We start from the raw sequence: 23373 nt of genomic DNA, 5'->3' as shown, positions 1-23373 counted from the left end.
TCGGTAATAGTTAAGCTTGTAGTCATGTTAGTTAGATTTTCTAGATATATAGAGATATATTTTAGTTAGATAGGCATTCCTAATATCTTTCAAAGACTACAGAATATTCCACTTAAATGTTTTAATAACTTAAGGCTTTTCATGACAATGAGACATATCTGCTCCTGGCAGCACTAGCTACTTCAAGAGGAAAATGGGCATCGAAGAGGATCCTTATGGAGTTTGACAGCCATTTGGGCAAGAAACTGCTCTTGCCTGGACTGTTGCAGAAACTGGACACAAAGAACCCTAAGAGAGAGGACTGCTGAACTTGCCTATAGGTGAGATCTTTCGGGGTTTCTGATTCATGAAAGAGTCTCCAAGACATTCTGCAGGACACAGCAGATACTGACTGAACTGACTTTGAAATTTCCTGCTTCATGGAAATGTCTGCTGGAAACTATGGGCCTGAAGGCCGAAGATGGATGCCCCAACGGTACAGAGGAACTTTGGGTGACTGTCCAGGCAGCGAGATGTCTCTGCCATTTCTAGAGTTTTGTAAGTTGCTTACTTCTTGTTTACCTAGGTAATATTATATCCTTCTGGAGTCTTTGATGGAGTTGAAGAATGGATAGATAGTTATAGTTTTCTTTAGTTATGATAAAAGATAAAGTAGATATAAATATTGTAACTATAATTTTTGCATGATAACTGTTTTGTTATATGTAATTTTACTATGTTAAAGTGAAAGCTTTTTTGTTTAAACAGAAAAAGGGGAAATGATGTAGGTGTGTCTTCTATCTATCTGATGATTTCATTGGATAATTAATAAAGAAACTGCCTGGCCCATCTGATAGACCGGCCCTTAGGTGGGTGGAGTAGACAGAACAGGAAGAAGGAAGTGAGGGAGATGGCTCAGTCAGATGTCACGCCTCTCCTAAGTTAGACAGACCACCGTGCCTCTCCTCAGAGAGAAGCCAGACGCGATGAAGCTCCAGCCCAAGATGGACGTACGCTAGAATCTACCTGGTAAGGCACCACTTTGTGGTGCTACACAGATTATTAGATATGGGTTAGTCAAGATGTGAGTAAGAGGCTGAAAATAATGGGCCAGGCAGTATTGAAAAGAATACAGTTTCCATGTAATTATTTCGGGTGTAAAACTAGCCGGTGGCCGGGAGCTGGGGTGGCGGGAAGGCGGCCCGCAGCTCCACACTACACCATGTTAAGTCACGCTTAAATGCACATGTCTGATATTTCCAATCATTTCATGCTCCAACAATAATTTTTAACCTAAAGATCATTCTTCCAAAAAGCATGTGAAAACTAAATTGGCCCTATGCATAAAACTGTACATGAAAACTCTTCTATGTCCCAAATCTACCATGAAGCCAGACATTCCGCAGCCAGAGCTTTCCTGTGCACTGCCTGTAAAAGTTTGTTCAGACTGTACCATGGATGCTATTAGAGGCTCTGACTTCGCCAGAATCCAGACCCTCATATATTCATCTTTACACCTAGTATTTATTAGATAGCCCCAATAATTTATCATTAACCTACCATTAAAATATGTAACATACTGAAACTAAAGCTGACAGGTCAACCACATCATGTTACAGGTTGTGAAAACATGCTCAAAAAGCTTACACAGTCTTTATTTCAACTTTGCATTATCTACCATCAAGGCCTACATTTATTTCACTATTAGACAATATCTTAAGTAATATAAGCCACAGACTGCCAAATATAGAAATAAATCTTAAGTAATATAAACCACTATCTTCAAAAATAGTTTTCCTGCTTACCTTCCTTTAACTCATCATAATCCAATCAAAAATCCTCAAGCAAAGATCCCACCTTCTTTTCAAAGTCTCTAGTTCAGTAAATAAAAAGCAGAAGTGAATTTGCATAATAATGTTTCTGAGTTTTGTTGGTGCTACTGGTTCAAAAAGCATTTTGATAGTCAACATTCTGAGTTAATGATCACACAAATAGGATATTAAATGAATATATCTGAAAAAACTCAGCAGCTAAAAGGCATAGAATCTAGATATTATCCACAGTGATTCTCACTCAAAAGGTATATGTAAGTAATCCTAAGTGAATCTGATCAGCAATCAGCTTCTCACGAATCACATAGATGATACTAAGGGTCTTCCATAACTTACATCCAAATCAAAGCTTTTCTTCCACACCATAAAATAAACCTTCTATTAAAGCTGAATATTCTTCTTCATATCCTTGAATAACCTTGTCCATTCATTTTTTTTGGATGTCATTACTGACAGATATTATCTCTAAGACGTGGACCAATGGTGCAGTTGGTGCTGTGTGGTACAGTTCTCCACACAGACCCAGTTCATCAACATGCTAAGGAGATTCTGAACAGAAATGACACACAAATGACACTGTTTCAGTGCCCTGAACAGATCTTGTGTGTTTTCTATTAAGATAAAATTTCCAAAGATCTATCCTAAAGAAAATAAAAAGACCATGACATAAACAAGCCACTTATAGAGATTAATGTGACTATGTTAGAGTGGAGAATGGGAAGTAACTAATAATATATTCAAGATTTCCCTTTGGAGTAAAGACAATGTCTCAAAATTAGAGTATAACCATGGCTGTACAATTCCATAAACACAATGAACACTGTGAAAATTATTCTTTTTAGTTGGCCTTAGCCAACAGGCTGAGAGAAGCAATAAAACCTGTACTTTAAATAAATGAACTTAAGAGCATGTAATTGTATTCCACTGAAGCTGCTAAAATATCTCACTCTATCATGTGAAAGTAGAATCCCCAAATCATCCACTTTTAACCTATGAAAGAATTAACTCACTTAATAAGCCAGAAATACATATTGTAATAATTTATGTAATTTATATATTAATAGCTAATAAAATTGCTTCATTTATTATCACCATTTTAATATGAGTTTTGTTTTTAAAAGTATAGGAACTAAATACATTTGATAAAACTAAAGCCATTGTAAATAATGGAAGACAAGATAACTTGTCTCCACTGTTCTTAACTATTATCAGTTCCTCATCATGGCAGAATTAGGAACATTTCACTGTTGTTGGGAACTTAGAACTATTAGTTTAAGTTATGCAAAGACAGAGCCCATCTACCTCAGGAGAAGAATTGCTGTATTTGCATATGAAAATGTCATATTTAAATGTCTTATTCTGAACAACTGACAAATAAAAATAAACAGCTACATTGTTGGGTCATATGCTAAAACTAGAATATGCACAGATTACATAAACTGATGTAAGTTTTTCAAAGAAATGTGTGTGTTGTACATAAGGACAACTAATAAAGCAATAAAGTGTTAATAACAGACAAATTTCAACAAAGAGGTATGGGTGTTATTATTATTATTATTTTGGTTTTTTCGAGAAAGTATTTCTCAGTAGCTATGGAGCCAGTCCTGGAATTCATGCTGTAGACCAACCTGGCCTCAAACTCACAGAGATCCGCCTACCTCTGACTCCCAAGTGCTGGGATTAAAGGTGTGCGCCACCACCACCAGGCTATTATTATTCTTAACACTCTCCTACAACCTTAAAATTATTAAAAAGTTTAAAACATAATAAAATAAAACGCATCTATTGATACTGTATATCTGAGTCTTGTTTTTTGTTTGTCTTTAATCCAGTATGATCCCTGTTATTTAACTGGGAAGTTTAGCCATTTATATTTAAAGCAATTATGTAGCTAGTATGCACCTTTCTATTTGTGTCCTAGCCATATCATCTTCGCTTTGCTATTTATCTTTTTTTTTCCTTTGTAACTTTTTCTTTCTTACCTGATTTTATTTAAATTAATCAATTATTCAGTGATCAATTTTATCTCCTCTGGCAAGCTTTTATCTGCATATTTATTCTACTGTTTTAGTGCCCTAGGGTTTGAATTATGAAATCTAAACTTATTATAGTTTATCCTAAATATTATACATCTTTACATATGCTGTAAGAAACTTATGACAACACAGATTTGTTTATTAGGAATATCTCTCTGAAACTATTGTTATGTAATTACCCCATATGTTATAAAATTATCATATATGGTTAATGGTTTGTTGTAAATAAAAATAAAATTCCATCAAACAATAAAGAAGATGGTGCTTTACTGTTGCCCACATATTTTTTTTCCTGTGGTACCATCTGATATCACTTTCGTTCAGCTTTAAAACTTTCTACATTTCTTGCCAGATGGTGGTCATGCCTTTAATCCCAGCACTTGGGATGCACACAGAGGCAGAAAGACCTCTGTGAGCTCGAGGCCAGCTTGGTCTAGAAGAGCTAGTTCCAGGACAGGCCTCAAAGCAACAGAGAAACACCCTCCGACCAAAATATTAAATTTCTACATTTCCTAAGTGCAGGTCTAAATTCGTTCATCTTTAATTCATTTGAAAATGTCTGTTTTATCTTCACAAGCAACTGATAACATATTCTAGATTGACAATGTTTTGAGGTTGGTTTTTTTTGTTTTTTGTTTTTTTCCTAGAACTTTCAAGATGACATTCATTGGTTTCTGGTTTATGCTGATTCTGATACAAATCAATGATGAAGGTTATCATTTATCATCATCACCCCTCCCTCCACCCATTGGTGATATGTCCTTTTTTTCCTCAGGCTACTTTTCAGGTTTTTGTCCTTTGGTTTTAAGGAAACTGGTAACATATCTAGTGCTGATTTTCTTTGTGTTAATTTTGCTTGGGAATTGGTTGAAATTCTTAATCTATGGGTCTATATTTTTCAACAATTTTTGGTCATTATTTCCTCTGATAATTCTCTGTCCTATTTTGTTTCTTCTCCCTCTACCACTGCAATCACATATTTGTTAAACTTAAAGAAACTACAGCAGGAAGACCAATGGCTTTATCCATTTTTGGTTTTGATCTGCTGTCGCTCTGTGCTTTGGTATGGATGGATTACATTAATCTAAGATTAAGTTCACTGATCGTCTCTAGAATATACAAATCACAACTTATTCTGTCTGATGATGTTTTCATTTCAGATACTAATTACTGTCCATTTTTATCCTGCTTATAAATCATGCTCTCAGACTTTTGAACAAGTATTATAACTGCATGCTAGACATTGTGGGTGTGCATCATTATTGAAAATCTAGATTCTTTTATCTTACTTTAGAGAGTTTAGATCTGCCAGTCAATTGCTTAACAAGTGAATCAGCTCGACTGGGAGGACTTTGGGAGTTAGCTGTATGAACTAACCTTTGCTCCATGACTAAAGGGGCAGTGTTCCTAAGACACAAAGCATGGCATACTTCGGCATGCTCTCTCCCTATGCCCCAGCATTTGAATACCCTATCAGAATCTCCAGTCAGCAATCAGTACCACAGTGGCTGTTTTCTGCTAAGGCTTGTGCTGTGTTTGATCAAAAGCTCAGGAAACTCTGAGCTTTTTAATTTTACTAGGGCTCCTTTTGCATGCAATGTCTCCCTCTCTGGTATCCTAAATCAAATTTCAGAAGCCTCTACATCCCTGAACGCTAATCCCTGATTTCTCCATTAAGATAGTCTTTTGGACTTCACTTCTCTATGGCAATAGATTAAAAAGTACCCACCAAAGGAAGCAGGAAGAAAGTGGAACTAATCTCATCTGTTCTCTGCTTTCTGTTAATTGTATTACCTGAGTCCATTCAGGTTTATAGTTCCTTACTATAAAAGAAAATTTCAACATGGCCAGAACTAAAAGTCCAAAAATATCTGAAATTGCTTTAACATGTTATTTTGTAAGATGAAAGGCACATTTCATTTCTATGTGGCAGATAAGCAAACCAGGATGGAAAATGTTAATTAACCAGCTCCAATCCACAGATATTTAATCCAATATACACATTTCTCAAGTACCTACTATAGGTATACAGTAATTGACATATTAGTAAAAAGAATCCAGAAAAAGTAGATTTTATCCATCTAAACAGATCGAACACGCGGCACCTCACTCCCAAAAATAAGTCTAGAAAATGAGTTACTAAGAATCAATCTTATTCAATCTACCAGAAGCGTGCATATATTCTCAAAAATGAGTACAATTTGCATTCATGATTTATTTATCACTGCAAACATTTCTATTTTCTGTGCAAGTGATTTCATTCCAACAGCTACATTTTTCAATTCTCTACATGTACTTACCTTTTTAAATATTAAGTAGATATTACCATTTCTACTTAGCTATATCAAATTTGTTTCAGCTAACTCTTAATTGTAGTTCTAATTTTCACCTGGATAAATCAAATGTATTTTGCTGGCAAAGAGAAAAATATAATGCACTTTCTAAATGCCATGTCATCAGTATCATATCAAACACTAATGCAACTCCTTCCATCTTCAACAAATAAAAATGATACATTTCCAACCCACAGATTTATTCCCATCTCTCTCAATAAGCTCCTGTCATTTAACCCAATGCATGGAAAAGGTGATGGTAAGAAAACAGTCAGTAAAATTAAACTCAACTGTGTTCATGAAACAGCTTTAAAACATTTTAATACTTATTGTCTCTCTCTCTCTTCTCCCCCAGCTCTTGTTCTCTTTCTTTTGAAATTGGGTCTCAATCCATAGCTATGGCCAGCAACAAACTTTCTATAAACCCCAGAATGGTCTCAAACTCATGACCTTCCTCTATTAACCAACCAAGTTATTTATTAGCTAAACATATGACTCAATAAAGAATGTGTGAATAGAAATCTGATAGTATATATCTTTGATTGCTATGTATTAAGAATCAGTTCTTATTTTAAAAGCCTGACCAAAATAACAATAATAATAATAGTAATAAAAGTATGTTAGAGGATGGTTTAAAGATGGCAGATATTAATGGCATCCCCATTCATTGAATGCTTCCTCACCCAGTTTGTGCTTCCTAAGGTAATAATTTAGGTCACTATTTACTATTGCTGTACACTGCTGTCTCCAATCAAGATGACAGTCTTTGTACAAAGCCCTTACCTGCAGCACATCTTGGATCTTCACCCATACATCTGCCATATCATATAATTTAATCTCTTCCTGCTGCATTGGCTGGGTCCCAACAGAGTCCTGCAGGTACCCAAGGACCACAGAGTGTGCAGTGGCTACAGCATTAAACTTGTCAAACAACAGCTCCAGCAGTTCTAGAAGTAACCTGTGGAAAAACAATCAAACAAATAAATAACATTTACATAAATGCATACTATCATACACAGATGGTTTACACTGACCTAAAAGAATAAAATACCAACTCTACTGAGAAGCACAGTAAACACAACGTAAACAGTACAAATATAACATTCCAACAGATTTGATTTCCAACAGCTACACAATTTAAGCAGTCTTCCAAATCTATCTAGTACCAGATTACTGTCACTAAATGGAGATGACTGAAGAATTTATAAATCCATTATAAAGTCCCTAAATCGGCAGCCTAATAAACACAGTTCCTTTTAGGATATTTGAGGGTATGGAAAGAATCACAACTACTCTGCATTCATACAGGTGGTCTCCAATGAATTCTGACAATTTTTTTAAGACAGCAGTTCAGATGCCACACAGAATATGCTATTCCCTAGCATTAAATAGAGTGCGCTGGTAAGGACACTAATCCTGCTAGTCATGGGAAGCTACGCCTACTATCACTCAAACGCATGGCCTAGGTGTCTAGGAAAACAATACACACCTGCTGAGCACTCTGGCTCTCACTACAGGAAGCAGCTCAGGCATCCGCATTACCTCATTTACCATAGTGAGATATGCTGGACACATATTATCACACCAATATTATACACTCAAGGACACAAAATGAGGTTGCAAAGCAGCTGATCTTAGAACAAAAGTTGATTTCCAAGCCAGTGCATTTAGCTACCTACTTCTCACTACCATTCTAGAATACAGATGTATATTGAGAGAGAGGACAGAGTTTTCTGTCGTGATACAAAGTAATTCCTCTTCCATTGAGCTTTACAACTTCACTCATCACTTAGGCCTGGAATTACTTTCTCCTCTCAACTTGGAGAGTAGTTCAACGTAGTTTTAAGAACTTAGCACATGTGGCTTCAGTATACAGCTAATAAACACATGTCACATTTACCTTCATACAGGTATCCTGCATCCCCTCTCCATGATTACTTTTCCACAGAATACACTTCTATACTCAAGAGCACTTAGAACATGTTTAGCAAATACTTGTCGAATAAATTACTGTCTATACCATGGATGAGGATTTAAAAACTTGGAATGTGAGCTTCATTATATGTTTTTCTCAGTTCCCCGATCCTTTACAGACTAATTCAACCTCAAGGTAGAACAGCAAAGCAAAGGCGCTTTGTGGCGGTGTCAATTGACAAGACTTTACTCCCATACGCAAAAGTGACAACTACAAAGACACACGGCTGATTATCTATTCCTGTGGCTGTTTTACTGACCAACTGTTGCAATTAATGAGCCAATGCCATAGGACAGCCCATTACTCTCCTATGATAAAACTCTATTTGACATTGCAATTTCAACAGAATCAACAGAATTTATGTAGTGTTCCCGGCCTGCAGTACACTTGGAAAACCTAGAAATTACACATTGAGTAGATAAACTGGAGCCACCTTACCTTTTGAAAGAGAACTTTATCTTCTCAATGTCAGTTTAGATTTATACATTTTTCTGTTTTGAAGAACCATAAAATACCAGCAGAAAGAAGACTTGGCTAACTAAGCATAACAGCCAAAACAGTTACCTCAGTGTTAAGAAATAAGTGATATAAATCTTGCAACTGAGACCATACACAGAATATAGTAGACCAACTGAAGTGGGCCAATTTACTTAACATTGGGCTGGAGAGATAGATGAGAGATAGATGAGAGAGTGGTAAAGAGTACTACCTGCTCTTCCAAGGGCCCTGAGTTCAATTCCCAGCAACCACATGATGACTCACAACCATCTGAAAGGAGATCTGGTGCCCTCTTGAGAAAGAGACCTGGTCAGTCGTCCTCATCAACTTACACCATGAAACCCAATATGGACAAATTCAACAGAATCACCATATATGGGCTGCCCATGCATGCTTCAGCATTACCAGGGCATAAATTTCATTCATTTTTCAATTTCATTTTATCCTACAGCTCCAAAGTATGAGTATGTAAACAATATGCATTCTTCGGGGATAGCAAAATAAGAGACATTAAAGCAATGCACTGGCTTTCAGTAACTGTCTTTTTTTTTTAACTCTCTTGATATGTCCCCCTTTTTTATTTTAGTTTTGGTTTATTGAGAAAGTGTTTCACTATGTAGCCTTGGCAATCCTGAAACTCACTCTGTAGACCAGGTTGGCTCAAACTCACAGAGATCAGCCTCTCTCTGCCTCCATAGTGCTGGGATTAAAGCACCACCCTACTCCCAACTCTCTTGATAATAAATTCTCAGTGTTATTATATTTGTTATCGTTTCTGTCATGATGGTGGTTATATCACCTAATGTCCTTTCTGACAAAATGAAACTTTAATGGTCATGTTGCACTTAACAGTATTTGAATACACATTCAGAAGTCTAGAGGTCACTGTGGTCCAGCATTCTAGTAACTTCAAGTTCTGGGTTCAGAACTATGAACTAGCAAGGGAGCAGAAATATGGAAGTGAAACAACTACACTAAGTAGATTATCTCCAAGACCAGTGCCCTCCACAGCTGTGCATCTTATCTGCCAGGTACCAGAGCAGCTTAATATGCAGAAGTAGGGCTCTGTTAGAAATGATACACTAGAGAAATGAGGTGGAAGATCAGATCCAGTCTCTATTTACATTGAGGAAATAACAACCCTAAATAAAATGAATGCTGACCCAGGGCCAGCTTCAGCCACTCCTGTAGGCTCAAGGTCAAGGCAAGCCTGCCATTACAGTATGGAAATCACAGCTCCAAAGAGGAGAAGGGGGAGATGGAGTATTAACTGGAAGGAGAGATGGGCCAGACATGTTAAGGCTATACAGGCAGCTCTACCTACTAGGGAGTTATGAATCCACTCACTGGGTGAAGCTCAGCTATGCTTTACAGTAATACAATTGTCAATTGTAACAGACCTGAAGCTACAAGACAAAATTTTACTTTTGTTTCTTTTTGTACTTCAAGTGATATCATAAAGAAAGGGAAAACTCAACCACAAAATGAAAAGCAAAAACTATAAACCACAGCTTCATAGAGAACTTGTACCTAGAATACAAAAAAGTTCTTGCACCAATGCTGCTTGAAATTTTTAAACACACACACAAACGCACACAGACACATGTGTGGGCAAGGATTTAAATATACTTTATGGCAAAAAATAATATTAATGGTCATTGAGAAACACATAGATTTGCAACATCATTAGTTATCAGTGAAATAAAATCAAAATCAAAATGAGAAAACATTTTGATCTACCAGAGTAAAACAATAAAAAAGACAATTTTGTTGCACAATGTTAGTCAGATTGTAAACTGACACTTTTTACACAGAACAAGCTTTCAAAGTTTCTCGAAATATTAATACACAGTTACCATATGGACCAGAGACTCCCTTCTTAGAATACACACATAACTGAACAGAAAACGTAGGCACACAAAAGTCTGAACTCAAATGTCCACAGTAGTATTAAAACAATAGCAAAAGATCAAAACATTCAATGTCTGTTTACTGATAAACAGATAAACAAGATGTACCATACTGGATAACAGATAAGAAGTTAAAAAATTTATGAAGCAAGAAGAACAAACTTAAAAAAATCTGGTAAAGAAAAAGTCAAAGACAGCTGCCTATTTGTAAGAAACACTTCAAGTGCAGAAAAAGTCACAGATAAACTAATGGTTCTTAGAGTAGGAATAAATTAACTCATAAAGTATAAGGGATTTATAGTGTGTTGGTTGTTCTGAAACCACACAGAAGTGATGGCAGTCAAAGCCCAACTTGATGCTAAAAAACATTTTACTAATCACTGATAGAATATCTAATATTAAAACTTAAATGATGATTCATTTTGGCTTCCAGTTTCAGAGGATTCATCCAATGCTTGTGTGGACCTATGAGCTCGGGTAGCACTTCATGTCAGTGGAAAAAAGTGCTTACAAAAAACATAGTCCTGAAGACATACCTCTAGTGACTTACAGCCTTCAGCTGGGCTCCACCTTCTAGTAATCCCAACAATGCCATCATATTATGAATCCATCAAGAGATTCCATTGTTCAGGTCAGAACTCTTGACATTTAATGTCATCGAATTCAGATTACATCTTATTTATTTATTTTTGGTTTATCGAGACAGGGTTTTTCTGTAGCTTTGGAGCCTGTCCTGAAACTAGCTCTTGTAGATCAGGCTGGCCTCAAACTCACAGAGATCCACCTGCCTCTGCCTCCCGAGTGCTGGGATTAATGGTGTGCACCACCACCGCCCGGCTCAGAATATATATTTACTAACTGTCTAAGCATATCATAACCTAATCAAAATTAACAACTACATGCATTCAAGAAGTGAAATATAAGATATCTGAATTATATTACAAAACACTTAAGATCTAACATAGTAGTAGCTATGTCTTGAGTGAAAAAGAGACTGGGTGTCTATAGTTCTGTGGTAAACATGAAATACACAGAACAGCTAAGAAAGGAACCCAGCACCTCAAAAAAAACTATACTAAAAGATTATTTCTCTGAATTCTGATCACTGAGAAGAAATTAACTTTTTTCTTTTCACTCATTTGGATATTTTATCCTTCTTTCATAAATAGTATATAAGAAATAAATCATTTATAGTATGGCAGTTCCTCAATAAAAGTAGAACTATCAACCCTATGATCCAGCTAGATTATACTTAGAATATAATGGAAGGGATATAAATCAGCACACAACAAATGCATTTGTACATTCACATTTCTTGTGGCACTATGCACAATAGCTAAGTTATAAAATCATCACACATGCCCATCAACAAATGGGTAGGTAAAGAAAATGTAGTGTATAAACACAATGAAGGTTTTTTTTTAATTTCTTTCTATCTGTGTGTGTGTGTGTGTGTGTGTGTGTGTGTGTGTGTGAGAGAGAGAGAGAGAGAGAGAGAGAGAGAGAGAGAGAGAGGTACTCATGCCATGGCATGTAGGTGGAAATCAGAGAATTTTATAGAAATAGCTCTCTCTTACCATCTTCATGCGGTTCCAGGGATCAAATACAATATACTAGGCTTCCACAGTAAGTACTCTAACCCAGGTTATATCATCGGCACCTATAATGATCCCTTATTCAGGTGCAGATAATATAGGGCTAAACTGAGGAAACCCCATCTCAAAAGAAAATCAAATTATTCGATTTTAAGAAAAATGGATGAAAATGTTAAGTGAAATAAGCCAGACTCAGAAAGACAACTATTACATGTTTTCTCTCACATGAAAAATCCAGATTTTTATAACACACACGCAGACGCAGACGCTCACACACACACACACACACACACACACACACACAGAGTTTTTGTAGCCTCCTGGATAGACACCACTGGGTCAGAAATTAAGACAGAGCACTGTCTTGTGCTTCTTTCTCTTCTTTCTAGCCACACCTACCTCCCTACTAACACATGCCGCAAAGTCCAGGATGGAGAAAATGGTCAATGTTTGTGGCATCTAAAATCATGAGGAAATGAAGAAAAGAATGAACAATATAAGACTGGAATCTTATCAGAAGTCTACGATTTAAGATGCCAATCTGGGTTCTTCCCTCAAACTGCGGCAGGCAGCAAAGGCAGTCCAGAAGCAGGAGAACCTGGAGAAAGTGAGGATGACATTGGAGCTGACACACAGATGAGGAATACAGTGACAGCCTCTCTTTATTCAGCACTCACAATATGCCAGGAACTACATTAAAGGTTCTGTTTGATTTTCTCATTTCAGCCTCTGAGTCCACTTTATGAGTGGTTTAAAGCTGATAGACAAGAATAGAACAAAGGAAATTATTTATCCTAATGTTTCTTTCTAGAGGAAAGGAGGAAATAATTTATCAGTACTGCTCAGAGAAACATTCTAGGGATCCAAGGCTGGCAAAAGTGCCAGAACTATCTGCTCTGCCTCTGCCTCCTTGTTACAGCAGGATTCACTGCTGCTCAGCTACTAAAACAACTCTTGCTTTGGTAGCAGTAAGTGGTTTTCTCTGGTTACATTTGGGCTGTAGAACAGACACTCCACTCAATGAGCTGCAGTGGTTGCTTCCACTGGCCACTCTCTACTTCTCCACTAGCCTCACATTCCAAGACTGCTGCTTTCCTCTCTAGCAGCTCAGTCTCAAAAGCATCTTCGGGACTGTGTCAGGAATTCTCCACCCTCAGGTCTCTCTTAGTAAATGCACACAACAAAGTGACTTTATTATCATTTGCAAAAAATTGTGAGCATACTTCCTGGATCACTCTCATGAGTGATCAACATACCTACGATTTAACATGACCTAAATGGAACCCATCATATCCTCCCCAAAACCTAGTTCTCCACGTAACATCAGTATTCACAGTTGCCCTGAGAAACCTTCACCTCCTCCCCTCACTCAGATCTGTGTCCGCTGAATCCCTAGTATATTGTCCTAGTATATTGTCCTTTCACTCCACTGCCACTGTTACCTGCTACATTCTTGAAATCTCTCACCTCAGAATTATAGGACGAGTCCTCAAACTAGTGTACTTTCCTCCAACCCTGCTTCTTGTCGTCGAGACTATTAACTCACTGATTCTGATTTGTGGCTGCAGACTAGCAGTTGCCAAAATACCCAGCAGTTAGGAAAGGAAGACTGTTGAATGAAGGAATGAAAACGAAGTCCCCAGAATAGGAATGATCGAAGACAGATTACAACAAGTAGTTTTAAAATGAGTGTTATAAGTTATAGCCTCCTAATTTTAGAAGTCCATCATAAAGTTTCCCTCACTAAATTATGTTCTCAAAATATAACTTTATCAACCAAAACATGAGAAAATAGGAAGTTCAGTTCTATAATCTGAAAGACACACATTCAGAACTAACGTGAATAATATTGCAATAAAAATCTACTTTACACAAAAAACACCAGGAAAGTGTCAAGATAGAAGCATTCATTCTTTAAACAGTTACCTGCTGGTCTTAAAAACAGTCTTCTGCCAGGTCAGTAGTGACATATATCTTTAATCCCAGCACTTAGGAGGCAGAGGCAGGAAAATCTCTGTGAGTTTGAGGCCAGCTTGGTTTAGAGAGTGAGTTCAGGGCAGCTGGAACTATGTAGAGAGACCCTGTCTCAAAAAGCTAAAATAAAATATTTTTTTAAAAAAGCTTTCTTCTAAACATTTATTCTCCCAGTATTTCTCCTAACTTCCTACCTGGAACATCCCTGTGGTTCCCACCCTCAAGTGCCAGTGTGCGAAAACACAGAGGGCTAAGAAGAAACTGTCAGGGAACAACAAGAACCCATGGTGCAGAGGCTTTCCATCAATCTATCCGAATCTAAATTTAACATCCTGGGAAACTCGGATTAGCCATTTGGCCGGAAAACTCAGGTTGGCAGTCAAGAAGCTGTTTTACATGGTCACAAAGCAGACACACAATGAAGAAAACTGGTCCCATTCTACTATTTATCTGCTGAGACCTTAATATCAGGGCACTGCATTTTCCCACTGACAGACAAAGGCAATAACCATAGAATATTTTTCTCCCTACTGTTTTCTCTGTAATGTAAGCACTAGACACAGAGTTAGTATTTTCTATGAACATTAAAACAAATCAGTCATCAACTGTACATATCAAGATGGTCTTAGCTTTGCTGGCCCGCATTCTAAACCACACTACAAACACAAAGTTAACACACATCTTATGAACTCATGACACCATAACAAAGGGGGTAGGCCAAAAGTTAGAGGGGTACAGATAGCCTAACTATAAATGAAGGGGTTTTGATCACACCTGCATTGCTCCCATTCATCATCAAGAGGAAATTCTCAATCAATAAGAGTATTTGTCTGTCCATCTGTCTGTTTGTGAGGTGACCTTGATGAAACATGAAGGGTGACATTGAAATAAAGTTACAACAATCCATGAAAGAGATTAGACCCTTATTATTACTATTAAAGATTATTCCCTTAACTGATCAAATCTCTACTTTAAACCTGATATACAAAGCGACAGCAAGAACAGACTGGTGTGGGTGGTGATGGTGGTGCATATCTTTAATCCCAGCACTCAGGAGGCAGAAGCAGGCAAATCTCTGTGAATTTGAGGCTAACCTAATCTACAGAGCTAATTCTAGGATAGCTGGAGCTGTTACAAAGAGAAACCCTGTCTCAAAATAAAACCAAACAAACAAAAGAGAAAGAACAGATTGGCTTTTAACTCTACCAAATGCAAAACAAAGCTTTAAGAAATTTATTATTGAAAAGTAACTCCACCCCATTTAATCACAAGCCCTTTTTCTAGAGACTACAAGCAAAGGACAATGTACAACCAGAAAGACAGCTATCCAACTTCACCTTTACAAAGTAACTGTGAACATACTGATACTACTAACTCACTTATCTGTTATAGAGTTGTTAGTCATTGAAGTCTTACTAAAAATGCAGACACCTTGGATCATACATGGTGATGAATTATCCACCTTAGTTAACGATAAGTCCCACACTCAAAACAACTATCTCCTTTCATTTGTTTAAAAACAAACAGTACACCCATAAGTGCCACATGCTCGTCAAAGAATGGTGGCGTTTCTTCACTATGTGCCTGGTTCATTCTTCATACCCTTCAATATTTAATAGCTGGATGTATTTAAAGCATGTTCTCACTGATACGTGTAATCAAAAGTAGAGATTCAATCAAATGGAATCATAATCACTGAAGTTAAATTTACTTGCTTCCCGCTTGCTTTGATTTGAATTAACTATTCATCTAAATCATATCAAGTCCCTTCCTGATTCTGAGCATGTCCAGGTGCTACATGCAGTGCCTGGGAATGGCTACCAGAAGCCACAAGGACAAATGCCTGACCTTGCTTCAAAGCTGCTCTCAAATGACTTTTCTGCAAAATAAAGTGGCCAATTTCTAGCAAGTCCTGCATTTTAGACTCTCAGAAGAAGAGTAACTAATACAGAGAGAAGAGATGAAAGGAAATGCTACCATTTGAAAAGGAAACACATGCCTGATTCCAGACACAGTCTAAAAGAAATTATGAGAAATGCTTCATTTTTCTCTTTCCACAAACACTGCACTTGAACTATGAAGTTAACCTTGGGATATGAGCCTTTCAGCTCCCTCATGGATAAAACCACTTTATGAGCATGCCCTTTTAAATCAGGAGGACCTCCTACTGAGTTCCAGATTCCAGATTTTAAAAATATTGTAAAAGTATACATTTTCAAACTTCATAGGAATAATCCTATGCATTCTTGAAAATGCTATAGTCTTCACAGGCTGAGAAACAGGAGGAGGGGGAGGTGTGGGAAATGAGATATTAACCTTGAAAAGAATCATAATTATAAAAAGGGTAATGATCGGAGTTAGAATTATTCAGCAAGCACAAAACTACCCTCTCAATTAACTACAGGACAAACACACAGCAGGCAGAAATGAAAGGAGTGAACAGCACACTAATCCAGCACAATAAGTAGGATCTGATTTAATGTATGTGGCTCCTTCAGAGCCAATGTAGACATAGAGTAGACCTCACACATCTGTGCTATCAGAAGGGAAACTACACGTTGTCAACTATGATCCTAAAATAGTAAGTAGAATATTTGAAAAATGATTGAAGAGTTTTAAATCTGTGTACCATTTCTGAGTAACAAGATTCCATGTCTAGAATATCTATTCTGTTTAAAAACTGTTAGTCACAAGCTGGCCATGGTGGCAGCTTTCTGTGAGTTCAAGTCCAGCCTGGTCTACAAAGCAAGTTCCAGGAGTGCCAGAGCAGTTATACAGAGAAACCCTGTCTTAAGAAACAAAAAAATAAATAAATTGTGTGTTTATTACTTAGTAGCTGTGTGTAGTCCGTGTGGCCTCTATATGTATGCAGGGGGGAAAAAATCAGAAAACTGAATGTAACAAGATAATGTACCACTGTAACCCACCACCCTGACTCTGTAAATGTCCTTTGTCTGACTTTGTGCTCTGAACCTATTCTCAACTCAGTTGATCTTGAAGCATTACATCCAGACATAATCCAAACACCATAACAACTTATTGTTATACAAATGAAAACTGTAATCTCACTTATAACAAGGAAAAACAAACCCAAACTACACTAGAAATGTCAATGTTCACCTCTCAGACTGGCAAATATAAACATATCTGCCAATATAATGTAATGGCAAGGGAATATACAACCCTAAAGAATGTTTCTTCATAAATGAAAATGTTCGTCTCTAAGAAAAGTACACTTAGGAGTACTCATCAAAATTGAATAAGCCATTGGGGCCAGAGGAAACTGTGAAAATGGAGAGGCAAAGGTCTGGTTCTTTTCCTTCTCACGTCTGAGATGCTGACATCATACTGACTGCACAACTACAGTAACAAGGTGGTGCTATCAAACGAATGAGCTTGACAACTGCAACTAGTATAAACAATAAATGCTGCCTACTTTACTTTCAAAACAACACTGATACAAGCCATTTCCGGATATGTACCTAAGCCCATGCTTCCAAGATATCTTCTGCTTGTCCCTTATACCTTTACCATAGTTTGCAACAATGTAATTTATATGAGGGTGCCATTCTTCCCCTTTAATCTCCATGTGTACAGCACCATGTCTGACTGTTTGGCATTTTAATTTAGTGCCTGGTCCATAGTAAATATTCACTCTATGTGGGATTCATTCTTTCATTCAATACTTACTATGGCCCTACTGGACACTTTACTAAAATATAAAAGTATGTACCAAATGGGACAAATTAGTTCTCTCTTCTCTTCTTTCTAGGTACAATCCAAAAATAAATAACTAAATATATACGGTTAGCTATATATAATAAAATATTCTTTAAAAACAAAGTCTTGTGGATCTACGACATTTTTCTATACTAAAATTTAGTTTCATGAGTGACCCATACCCCATTGAAGCTTCAAACTCATCCAATTCTCCCTAGACTCTTTCAAGCCATTAAGTTTACCAATGTAGCAAGACTTCAGTATCTCTGCAAGGAGCTCTTGCCTTCAGATATATACCAAATAGAGTAGCTGTCATAAACAATCCAATCACCACCACCTCTTGCTCATTTCCTTATTCTTGACAAGATCCAATACTTCAAAGAACACTTTTTTCCTTCAATGTTTTCCTCTTACTTTAGTATTTGTGAATCACCTCAGAACTTCTTCTGGCTTCTTTAACACCATAATAATATAAAAATCTCGTTGGCTAAATTTTTGGGAATAATCAACAATAATACAGAACAAAATTGAAGAAACTGACTCTAAATCACAGAGGCTGTAGCCACAGTGGCCATCTGAAGTTGAAGACACTGCCTTGCCTTTGAAGGCTACGATACGTAACAAATGTTTGTGCAAGGTTAGAAAGGCACCTATCACCCGGAGTTAGCACTTACGAAGTCAACAGGAGCAACCTAACAGTTGCTGAGCATTTCCAATTACAGTGTACAGAAGTTTATAAACACTACAGTTAATGAAAGAACCGAGAAGATAAAATACTTCTCCTATGAATACAAATAAATGGATAGTTTGGAAAATAAAAAATATAAAGTAGGTCACCAAAATGATTTTTTAAGCTGATGAAGGAAATATTCTGGCTTTGTATAAATTAAAGCAAGATGGAATTCAACAGCCTCATTCAATCTCCATTTCCAGCAAAATACCACACAACATTAACTCGCTTTGCATAAGACAAATGGAAACAGGCCTGCAATGCATCACAACCATAATATATTTAACAAGATGGAGATGAACAATGAAACTTGCAGGGAAACTTCCAGTACTGACGCCTTGCTGCACAGTTGCATTTGCATATAAATGTTTTAGAATAATTTATTTCATTAGGGTTGGCCAGAGAATATGCATGTGGGGAATGGATGGGGATTTTGCCTACATTCCAATTTTGCTTAAGGAAAACAGATTCTTCTATCGCCAGTGATAATAGTCTTGAGGTAGTAAAATATAACAATAATGATGGCACTAATAATGCCACTGTGGTTTTACTTCCCTCTGAAACAGATGTCACTAATATCTTAGGAAATTTTCAACACATAAGCATCATGCATGCCTCAAGGAATAATTTAATAATATCCTTTTTAAAGTTCCAAGCCTCTAGAAGCAACAATGCTAATCATTTCTAAAGGACTGTGATTAACTTAAGGAAATTAATTCTTGAGGAGTTTTAAGGGACCTTATAACTATAGAAACTAGCCACCAGAGGTCCAGTCAGAATTGTTAATCATTTGGAATCCCAATTCAAAAATTCAGTCTTTGATTTAATAATATGGTTTACCCCCAAATGATTATTTTCTTTGTAATATTTTACTTCATGATAAAGAATTCTGGCAAAAACATGTCTTTTATAAAGTGGAATCATGTTATACAGGGAAAAAAAACAAAAAGCAGAATATAAACCATTTGATTTTTAGTATCCAATGTACCCTACCAGAAGAAGAAGAAAAGAAGAAGAAGAAGAAGAAGAAGAAGAAGAAGAAGAAGAAGAAGAAGAAGAAGAAGAAGGGCCATTAAAATAACAAAAAAGGAGAGAAAAAAAGCAAACAAGGAAGGATGGAAGAAAGAAAGGAAGAAAAGAAAGGAAAGGAAAGGAGGAAAGGAAAGGAAAGGAAAGGAAAGGAAAGGAAAAGTAGAAAAGAGAAAAATACTTCTACTGCTGACTCATTCCTCACAGAAAGACATCTATAATTTTCTGGGGCAAGGAGCTGACTTCCTACTTCTACTGATGCAGTCTCCACTCCTGGATTCTGGAAACAGCTGAGGCAACAGAAGAAAAAGAGGTCAAAATCCTATGAAAGACACTATGTTTTTAGGGCAACTATAATGAGAGCTGCAGGAAAGTTATTGATCTGTGCCCTTTGCTTTATTTCCAGCATATATTATAGTAATGTTATTTCCCTCTGAAAGTTCAGTCTATTCATCTGGGCACTTGCAACAACAGAGCAAACAGCAAAGCAGAATTTTAGCGTATTCATTAGCAAAGAGTCAAAAGGTCTTTACAGAAATCCAGGCACAAGCAAAGAAAAAAGAAAAGTTCAATTCTGAATCTCTGAATCACATGAGTGACAAAACACACCAAGATTGAACAAGGTGCCAATAATAAGCATATGCATTGGTATGGAGTTGCATGTGTATGATGTTCTTTACTAAGCATTATAACCATTAACCTCAACTAAAGCAGGCCACCCTGTAAGGTACAGGAGCTCCAATACTGACAGAACTACTCTCCAAACCAGACATTCGTCAACCATCTGTTTTGATGCATTCCATAACAGTTAGATAGCAGTTTAAAGGTTTTTTATTCATTTACCAATTATAGTACTTTGAATGAAGTTCATAAGAGAATTTCTTTTGAAGGATTTTTAAATCACTATCATTGTTATTTAGATATCCAAAAATATTTCAGAAAATATGAATGAAATATATCAGCCTTTCCAAGATATTAAAATAAGTCTATCTGGGCTGAATTGGTATTCTTTCTCCTTAATTCAGTTTAGTGTCTGTTTTTAAAATGTGTGCATATTAAGTAAAAACAGCAAAACCTCCTCAGTAGTATATTAAGAAAAGCATAACCCTTCATGCACATCCATTCAAACAAATGAGAAAATTATTTTACTTGTGTGACTTTTTTTCCCTGAGAAAGTGTCTCCCTGTGTAGCCTAGGCTGCCCATGACCTCCAAATCATCCTGCCTCAGACTTCAGGGCACTGACATTATAAGTACATACCACCTCATCCATTTGCTTCTATTCACCAAAGAAATTGAAATCTTCATTGATTTTTTTTCTCTCCCATGCCATGGCACCCTTGATGTGCCTTGTATGTGTCAGGGAAAAGGAAGGTTGAAGTGAAGGAAGGGAGAAGAGATCACAGTCAATCTCATTTTGTTTTTTTAACTAACTCCTAACTCCAAATACTGACAAACAATACTGAACTACTGTTCCCTAAAATCTGACCTGACCAACATTTTCTCCCAGAGTATAATAGTCATCTCTTGAGATCTGAATACAACTGCCATGTAATCCTATAAAACAAAAACTTTGAAATTCAAATTTCATTTACTGTTTTAAGGAAATGTAGAAATTCCTGATATTTTCCAATTCACAAATATCATACATAGTTAAGAGGTAAACACAAGACAGTTAAAACCACAGACTTCAGAATCAAGTAGCCATGATTCAATTTCAAGATTAGCCAGCCTCTAAACACAAGCTTGGGCTAATTACGATCTCTGAGTCTCAGTTCTTCTAATTATAAGATGCGAACACTAATAACTAGCTCACAGAGTAGCAGTGAAAACTAAATGAAGTAACAGAGACAAATTATCTCAAAAACAGCTTGGTAACTAACACATGTTCGGCAACTGTTCAATTCTTTCTTGCCGTTGATTTATCAACTTAACATGTGTGATAATAAACACTCTTCATTACAAACAGGTTTGTTGCCTTCAGAGGCCAGAGAGATGGCTCAATAGGAGAAGGCATTTGCTGAGAAAGCCTGGCTACCTAGTTCAATTCCAGACACCCATATAAAGGTGGGTGGCAAATGGCTAGATAAATGGCTCAGTGGTTAGAAGCATTGGCTGCTCTTCTAAGGGCGCAGGATTCATTTCCAGCACTCATATAATAATGGCTTACAACTGTTTGAAACTCCAGTTCTAGGATCTCCAAAGCCTTCTTCTGACCCCCATAGACAAATGGCATGCACATGGTACACAAATTATATATATATACACGCAAGGCAAAACACCCCAACACAAAAATTAAAATAATAATACTTTAAAAATGGAATCAACTCTAAAAAATGTTTTTTGAACTTCACACATGCTCATGCAAGCATATATTAATGCATGTACATATGCACACGCAAATGCACTGTTGTGAAACAGTCTCCTCTAAGATTAGACTAAGACATCCCACCTTGCAGATGTGCTCTTTAAGAAGGGAGGTAGACAACACCAAAAAAAGTGCTCCAAGAACTCCCTTAAACTAAACAGATTCACTCGTTCCCTCCCTGCCAGAGTAAGCAGAATCCAGGTACAAAGAAGACTCTCAGGCAAGCTGAAGTGCAAAGAAGACTCTGGGACCATGCCAGCTTCCTGGAAAAAGCAAAAACCAGACAAGATGCATGGTTGATCTTTAGAGTATTAGATCAACTGAGGCACCTAGAAGGACACTCTCCAACCTATTGAGCTGCCTACAGGCCGTGCAGCGTGCTCTAGGTTTCCAGATGTTGGGGTGGGCCTTAGTGATGTTGTTGTCTTTGAAACATTTATGCTCCTGTAAGTAACCTCTTACCCATATTCCTGTAAGTAACCCTAATACAATTCATTAGTTTACCCCCCTAAAAAAAGTTTGTATCTTTTATTCAATGTCTGTGAATATGAACAATAGGCTTAAATCTAAATTTTATCAACAAATCAAAGTAATGCCTGGCCTGAGTATGTGAGGAATATAGTATTCTCAGCTCAAGAAAATAATCCTACCTGAAGATAAGTTATCTACTCCTCATCCTAGAAAGTATACAAGAAAAAGAGAAGCCAACACCAAACTATACACTTGTCTACCTTGGCTGATTGTCCACAGTGAGACTCTCTCCCCTCTGATAGCCACTGTCTGCCACCTGAGTGGTTGACCTCTTCACAATCTGCTTTAGCTCCTGCTCCAAACGTTCTTTAATGGCTTTAACTGTCTCAGGAATCTTCTTCAGTCTGGCCAGCCCCTGGATAAGAATTCCCATGAAAAGAGTGCTGTTCTCCTCTGGATCACACTCCAAGTCCTCCTTGATGTCTTGCAGGTTCATCTCTCTCACTGTAAAATAAAAGCACACCAGAAATACCAGATTCAGCTAGTATCCACTTAAGAGTGAGTACATACCTTGTTCATCTTTCTGTGTCTGGGTTACCTCATCAGGATGATTTTTGTCTAATTCTATCCATTTGCATGCAAATTTCAAGATGGCATTGCTTTTTACCACTGAGTAGTATCATATTGTGTAAATGTATCACATTTTCTTTACCCATTCTTTGGTTGAGGGGCATCTAGGTTGTTTCCAGGTTCTGGCTATTACAAATAATGCTGCTATGAACATAGATGAACAAATGTCCTTGTAGTATGATTGAACATTCTTTGGGTATATGCCCAAGAGTGATATTGCTGGGTCTTGAAGTAGACTGATTCCCAATCTTCTGAGAGTACACAACCACAGAGAAGCTAAGTGACAAGGAGAAC

The 23373-nt window shown here is 37.0% G+C and overlaps 1 protein-coding gene across 1 annotated transcript in view; it reads right to left on the bottom strand.

Annotated features, from left to right (window-relative positions):
• Positions 1-23373, bottom strand: part of Exoc4 (exocyst complex component 4) — a 722780-nt gene that overhangs the window by 616595 nt on the left and 82812 nt on the right. The window contains exons 6-7 of the mRNA XM_038318719.1: positions 22710-22953; positions 6964-7138 (exon numbers count right to left, since the gene is read on the bottom strand). Of these exons, the coding sequence (XP_038174647.1) occupies positions 6964-7138; positions 22710-22953 (419 nt within the window). The remainder of the gene's footprint in view (positions 1-6963; positions 7139-22709; positions 22954-23373) is intronic.

This window comes from Arvicola amphibius, chromosome 2, assembly GCF_903992535.2.
Source record: "Arvicola amphibius chromosome 2, mArvAmp1.2, whole genome shotgun sequence".
In the NCBI taxonomy this organism is placed as follows: Eukaryota; Metazoa; Chordata; class Mammalia; order Rodentia; family Cricetidae; genus Arvicola; species Arvicola amphibius.
Note: the sequence above shows the minus strand (reverse complement) of the source record. Positions and strands in the feature narration are given on the sequence as shown.